The sequence below is a fragment of the Sinocyclocheilus grahami genome, unplaced genomic scaffold (genome assembly GCF_001515645.1).
Source record: "Sinocyclocheilus grahami isolate Dianchi unplaced genomic scaffold, SAMN03320097.WGS_v1.1 scaffold900.1, whole genome shotgun sequence".
Taxonomy (NCBI): Eukaryota; Metazoa; Chordata; class Actinopteri; order Cypriniformes; family Cyprinidae; genus Sinocyclocheilus; species Sinocyclocheilus grahami.
Window position 1 is genome coordinate 366321 of NW_015506079.1, and position 7034 is coordinate 373354.

The window sequence follows — 7034 nt, forward strand, 5'->3', positions numbered from 1 at the left end:
TTATCCTGCAGTAGAGCAGCGATCTGATTCACTCGTGTGTCTCCTAGTTCACGTTCACTCAGATTCAGCTCTCTCAGGAGTAACGGGTTTTTACCCACAATTCCAGTCACATACTGACAGGCTTCATCTGCAGCAGGACTCAAAAACCTGCAGATGAGATGATAAAACAAGTTAAATTCAATTCACTACTAAACTTAGTGTGATAAAAAAATAGCAGCTAACTTTGTGTTATCTTTGATTATTTTTGATGCAACAGATTGCAATAATGAAACAATATTTCCATAAATAATCATATAAATAATAAGCATTATTTAATTAATTTTTTTCATCATATCTGACCTCAGTTTTAGTTTACACTCTGGATCCTTTAGAGAATAAAGAAGCTGCTTCACTCCTGATTGTCCAGGATCATTTCCTGTGAGATCCAGCTCTATCAGGTGTGAAGGGTTTGATCTCAGAGCTGAAGCCAGAGCTTTATAACCTTCTTCAGTAATACTGCAGTTTGACATTCTAGAGGAAGACAAAAACAACCAAATATATTAACTACTCATTAAATAATATCAAAGTTTAATTACCAGGCGCCGGTTGCATGAAAATCCTTAAGTATTTTGACTTAAGGGTATCCCTCAGGGGGAAAAAATTCCCTGAGGTAAGGGATTTCATTAAGAGTGTTACAACAAACTTCTTAACTGTCACCCTTACTTAAGTGTTTATACTAAGTGTTTCACTGTAGTTTCTGGCAACACACGGCAATGGGTGCTGCGGTTGCTATAGTTACTACATCTCACAATAAACCGAACGCAACAAAACAACCCCAGCTGTACAAATATATTTGTGTTATGGAGAATACCAAGAGCACAAAAAACATAAAACTGGACTGAGGTGAGACGGAGGATTTACTGATGGTAAATTTGATACTCTCTCAATAATTGCGTTTTGAAATGAGCGCGATTTTAATGATCATTACAATTGCGCATATTTAAATCATTTAAAGCAGCCTATTTTGATCATTAAAAATGTGCCTTCCTCCTCTTCAGTTAACATAAAATCAGCTATTGCGTTTGAGTTTAAGATGACTTACGGGAGCTTTTGGTCCCTTAAATTTATTAAGGTGAAATGGTTGACTTTGTAGTAACACTTAAGGGAACACTTAAATAATTAAGGAGAATACTTAATGACAGCCTTAAGGTTCCTTAAGTTGACCCTTAGATTTCTTAATTGCAACCCAAGTTTCACTAAGGCTTCCCTTAACTTTCTAACTTAGGGATTTCTTAGCTCAAGGGCTTTCATGCACACCTGAGTATCTTTAGTGTGCATTGTGAATTTCCCAGTAGAGTGGAGATTTCTGTTACTCCAGGATCTCCTAGTGGATTCTCACTCAGATCCAGCTCCATCAGGTTTGAGGGGTTTGAATTAAACGCTGCAGTCAGAGCAGCACAACCTTCTTTTGTAATACAGATACAATTAAACCTGTATAACAGAGAACAAAAAAGAATAAAATCTAAGCTATGCATACAACTTTTATTCACTAATGAGATTTTCATAAATCCCTTGTTTTGCAGCACTGTCCAGTTGTTCTAGGTTTAGATTTACTTACTTAAGCTTTTCCAGTCTACATTGTTTGTTCTCAAACAGAGTCGAGAAGATCTTCATTCCTGTGTCTCTGAGTTCAGTCCCAGTCAAATCCAGCTCTTTCAAATTTGAAGGGTTTGAATTTAAAGCTTCAGCCAGAACACGACAATCTTCATCTGTGATATAGCTATTATTCAGACTGCATAAAGAAAAAACTAATTTTCAGTTTTAGACCCTACTTTTACTATTACATGTATTATACATGACAATGGATGATGCTTTTATAATATTACAATCATCCATTGTCATGTATAATACATGTAATAGTAAAAGTAGGGTCTAAAACTGAAAATTAGTTTTCTCTTCATGCAGTCTGAATAATAGCTATATCACAGATGAAGATTGTGGTGTTCTGGCTGAAGCTTTATATTCAAACCCTTCAAATTTGAAAGAGCTGGATTTGACTGGGACTAAACTCAGAAACACGGGAATGAAGATCTTCTCGACTCTGTTTGAGAACAAACAATGTAAACTGGAAAAGCTTAAGTAAGTAAATCTAAACATAGAACAACTGGACAGTGCTGCAAAACAAGGGATTTATGAAAATCTCATTAGTGAATAAAAGTTGTATGCATAGCTTAGATTTTATTCTTTTTTGTTCTCTGTTATACAGGTTTAATTGTATCTGTATTACAAAAGAAGGTTGTGCTGCTCTGACTGCAGCGTTTAATTCACAACCTTCTTTTGTAATACAGATACAATTAAACCTGTATAACAGAGAACAAAAAAGAATAAAATCTAAGCTATGCATACAACTTTTATTCACTAATGAGATTTTCATAAATCCCTTGTTTTGCAGCACTGTCCAGTTGTTCTAGGTTTAGATTTACTTACTTAAGCTTTTCCAGTCTACATTGTTTGTTCTCAAACAGAGTCGAGAAGATCTTCATTCCTGTGTCTCTGAGTTCAGTCCCAGTCAAATCCAGCTCTTTCAAATTTGAAGGGTTTGAATTTAAAGCTTCAGCCACAACACGACAATCTTTGTCTGTGATGTAGCTATTATTCAGACTGCATAAAGAGAAAACGAATTTTCAGTTTTAGACCCTACTTTTACTATTACATGTATTATACATGACAATGGATGATTGTAATATTATAAAAGCATCATCCATTGTCATGTATAATACATGTAATTCAATCATCAAATAAAAAAAAAAAAAACACTCAGCAGCAGGTTCAATACTAACTAAAATGTGACATCATAGTGGTAAAACTTACACCAGTATGTTCAGTTTACAGTGTTTATCCTGCAGTAGAGGAGCGAGCCGCTTCAAGTCTAGTTTATGTTTACTCAGATTCAGCTCTCTCAGAATTAATGGGTTTTCATCCACAATTCCAGCCACATACTGACATGCTTCATATGCAGCAGGACCCAAAAACCTGCAGATGAGAAGGTGAAGCAAATTAAATTTGATTGAAAAAAACTTAGTGTAACAAGCAGACTGTGTTCTAAATAATGTTTCTGTAATTTATTTATTTGTATTTCATATATTTTTATTATTTCATCACGTCTCACCTCAACAGTGTCTTTAGTTGGCAGATCGGATCATGTCGTAAATCATTGAGCTGCTTCACTCCTGATGGTCCAGGATCATTTCCTGTGAGATCCAGCTCTATCAGGTGTGAAGGGTTTGATCTCAGAGCTGAAGCCAGAGCTTTATAACCTTCTTCAGTGATACTGCAGTCTGAGAGTCTAAATCAGGAATGAAAATAGTCCATTATGCTAATTAGTCCAAACTAATTGAAAAATTATTTTCAAGCCAAAGATCTTTAACTCTATCCTCGCCATTGTTGGAATTTCCCATAATTAATGAGACAACTCTTTCCTGCTATTGACAGAATTTTTGGGCTTCCTATGTTTTGTTCAAACTGTTTGCTTTTTGATTTGAAGTGATAAAAACAGAATGCATCATGCAGAATGCAATGATTTTTTTTTTTTTATTTGGTTAAAAAGCAGAACCTCTGTTGTGTGATATTCACACAACAAAATATTCTAATTGCCATGAGCATTTTGTGAAAATTATATTTAAAAAAATGTTGGCGGTGAATGGCAACTTTTTAAAAAAGGTGGCAGGGAAAGAATAAATATGAAGAAAGAAACATCAGCTCACCTGAGTATCTCCAGTTTACAGTTCTCTTTCAGTCCATCAGAGAGCAGCTTCACTCCTGAATCCTTCAGATTATTATTGCTCAGATCAAGTTCCTTCAGATTGCTGGAGTCTGAACTGAGAACTGAAGTGAGAGCTGAACAGCTTTCCTCTGTTAGTACACATTTACTGAGCCTGAAAATAAACAGCTTGTCAATGTATTCACATTCTAAAATTTGCTGTAGTGGTAGTGCTGCTGTAATGTTTAATGAGTAGTGACAAGTGCTTTACTGCAGCTATAGGCAAAATGCTAATGCTATAATTTACAGTAACTATATTGCTGCCACTAATTTTCCAATCCACTTGTCTTTAATGCTCTCATGTCACATGTGTCTTGTCTCTCACATGTCTTATGATTGGCTAACATATAGCTAGTTGGGTCGGGTAATGCTTTCTGGCTCTAATTCCTTGTTTCTTTTAATTTAAGCTTTGCCACAAAACGTGTTTTTTCCACAATAAAGAAAAGGCAAAAAGCAGGTAAATTTTCATGGGGTGATCAAAACCACCATGATTACATTATAATTTATCATTAAACATCCTTATCAGTCAAACAAAAGATGTAAAATATAGGGGACCTGTTATGCAAAAATCACTTTAATAAGGTGTTTAAACACAGTTGTGTGACTGCAGTGCAGTGTTAATTTTGACAGCAAATTTTGATTTAGTTTTAGTCATAGTCTTTTGACAAAAATGTCATTGATTACAACCCGCACTGAAGCAGTCGGAAGCCATGCTGCACAAGCCTGTAGAGCGCGCAAACGGTGCCGCGTTTTCTGAGAAGGGTATAACTGCAGCCTGGAGATCTCCAAATGGGAGAGGGAAATCCAAAACGAGGTGGGAGCTCCAAAATAGGGCGTGGCTTCCTCCAATTGACAGATAGGCACATGACACGCATGCGCAATTTTTTATCCTAATCCACTTCAGCGTAAACTCCGCCCCACAGCTGATTGTAAAGATTTTATTGGTCGTGTTATTCTTTATTGTGAAGTGACATGTGGCCAAGTATGGTAACCCATACTAGGAATTAGTGCTCTGCATTTATCCCATCTAAAGTGCACACACACAACAGTGAACACACACACCGTGAACACACACCCGGAGCAGTGGGCAGCCATTTTTTTGCTGCGTCACCCGGGGAGCAGTTGGGGGTTTGGTGCCTTGCTCAAGGGCACCTCAGTCATGGTATTGAAGGTGGGAGAGAGCGCTGTACATTCACTCCCCCACCTACAATCCCTGCCGGTATGAGACTCGAACCCGGGTTATGAGTCCGACTCTCTAACCGTTAGGCCACGACTTCCCCAAAGCGTTGTATTTGTGATAGCACAGTTATTTTTATTTTTATTTTTATCCTTGTGTGTGTAATTCATAAATGCATATTTATTATGCACAGTACAATCAGATGACTGACTTTTAACAGGCTTGTACTTGCTAATAGTGGAATGTTTATTTGCAAAGGCCAGCACTCTTGAAGCTCCGCCCTCTTCTCCAGGAGCACCAGCTCATTTGCATTTATAGGGACAAACACAAAAATGCAGCATTTTGGCTCATACCTTAAAAGTGGCAATTTTAACAAGCTATAGAAAATTATCTGTAGGGAATTTTGAGCTAAAACTTTATTTACACACTCTGGAGACATCAGAGACTTATTTTACATCTTGTAAAAAGGGGCATAATAGGTCATCTTTAAGCACATTGCCCATGTTTTGGAACAAAGTAGATCATGCAGTGGAAAATTCGACAGTAATTATAATTTGCATTATTTTATAACAATTCATCATTTTTGCACAATTGTTCAAGATTATCTAGAACAATAATGGCATTTGTCTGTTGTCACAACTTACTTCAGTATCTCCAATTTACACGTCTCCAGTCCAATGCAGAGCTGCTTCACTCCTGAATCCAGTAGATTGTTATTGCCCATATTCAGCTCGGTCAGATTGTTATCTGATCTGAGAGCTTTAGCCAAATTTGAACAGCTCTCATCTGTTAAGTCACAATCATTTAGCCTAGAAGAGAAAAAAAACTGAATACAAAGTATTCTGAGTACTGAGTAAAAATATCATATCACCCAATTTAAATTAATGATTAAGAACTATAGATATCTTTTTCAGATGCAAAAACATGACATATTACTTACAGAGCTCTTTTGGAGATTTTTAAAACTTCCAATAGCCTAAAGAGACACTCGTCTGATTTCTTGAACTTCTGAAGGTCAAACTCATCCATCTCTTCCTCTGATGTCAACAAAACGAAGGCCACAGCAGACCACTGGGCAGGAGAAAGATCACCAGATGAAAGACTTCCTTCTCTAAGTTGAGTCTGAATCTCGTTCACCAGAGTTTGGTCGTTCAGTTCATTCAGACAGTAGAACAGATTGATAAATCTCTCTGGAGACATCTTCTTATCTTCTCATTTCTGCTTGATGTACTGGACTATTTCCTTGTAGTTTTCGTCATTGCCATCTTGCTGTGTCAACAGACCTCGTAAGAGTGGACGATTGGTCTGGAGTGACAGACCGAGAAGGAAGCGAAGGAAAAGGTCCAGGTGTCCAGTTTCACTCTCGAGTGCCTTGTCCACTGCAGTCTTGAGCAAATCAATCATGGTTTCATTTTTGTTTTCCTGTTCTGTAGACTCATGATGATCAAACACACTTTTCTTGTTGAGGTCTAGAAACAGATGTGCATAAAGGGCTGCAATAAACTCTTGAATGCTCAAGTGAACAAAACAGAAAGTGGTACCAAGAATGATCCCTTTTTCCTCCTTAAACATCTGGGTACACATGCTTGAATACACTGATGCTTGGGAGGCATCAATACCACAGGATTCCAGATCGGTGTCATAAAAGAGCAGATTGTTTCTTTGCAGCTGATGAAATGCCAGTCTCCCCAGTGAAAGGATGGCATCTTTATCCCAGGAAACATCTGGTGTGTATTCTCCATCATATTTTCGTCTGCTCTGCAGGATCTGAAAGCGGAGAAAGTGTGTGTACATTTGTGTCAGAGTCTTGGGAATGTCTTCAGTATTTGATTCCTGCAGTATTTTGGAGGCGTCATCAGCCTGACTGTTTTTCAGATCATTATTTATTTTCTCCTCTAAAATGTTCTGGAGAACAGTGGCTGAAATCCAGCAGAAGACTGGGATGTGGCACATGATAAGCAGACTCTTTGATTTTTTTACGTGATCAATGATTTCACTGGCCAGATTCTGATCAGTGAATCTTTTTTTGAAGTACTCCTCCTTTTGTGCATCATTGAA

At 37.3% G+C, this 7034-nt stretch overlaps 1 protein-coding gene across 1 annotated transcript in view; it reads right to left on the reverse strand.

Annotated features, from left to right (window-relative positions):
* The window catches only part of LOC107563976 (uncharacterized), a 121970-nt gene that overhangs the window by 56667 nt on the left and 58269 nt on the right, over nt 1-7034 (reverse strand). Inside the window, exons 37-41 of the mRNA XM_016248939.1 lie at nt 3149-3325; nt 2851-3012; nt 1297-1470; nt 340-510; nt 2-147 (exon numbers count right to left, since the gene is read on the reverse strand). Of these exons, the coding sequence (XP_016104425.1) occupies nt 2-147; nt 340-510; nt 1297-1470; nt 2851-3012; nt 3149-3325 (830 nt within the window). The remainder of the gene's footprint in view (nt 1; nt 148-339; nt 511-1296; nt 1471-2850; nt 3013-3148; nt 3326-7034) is intronic.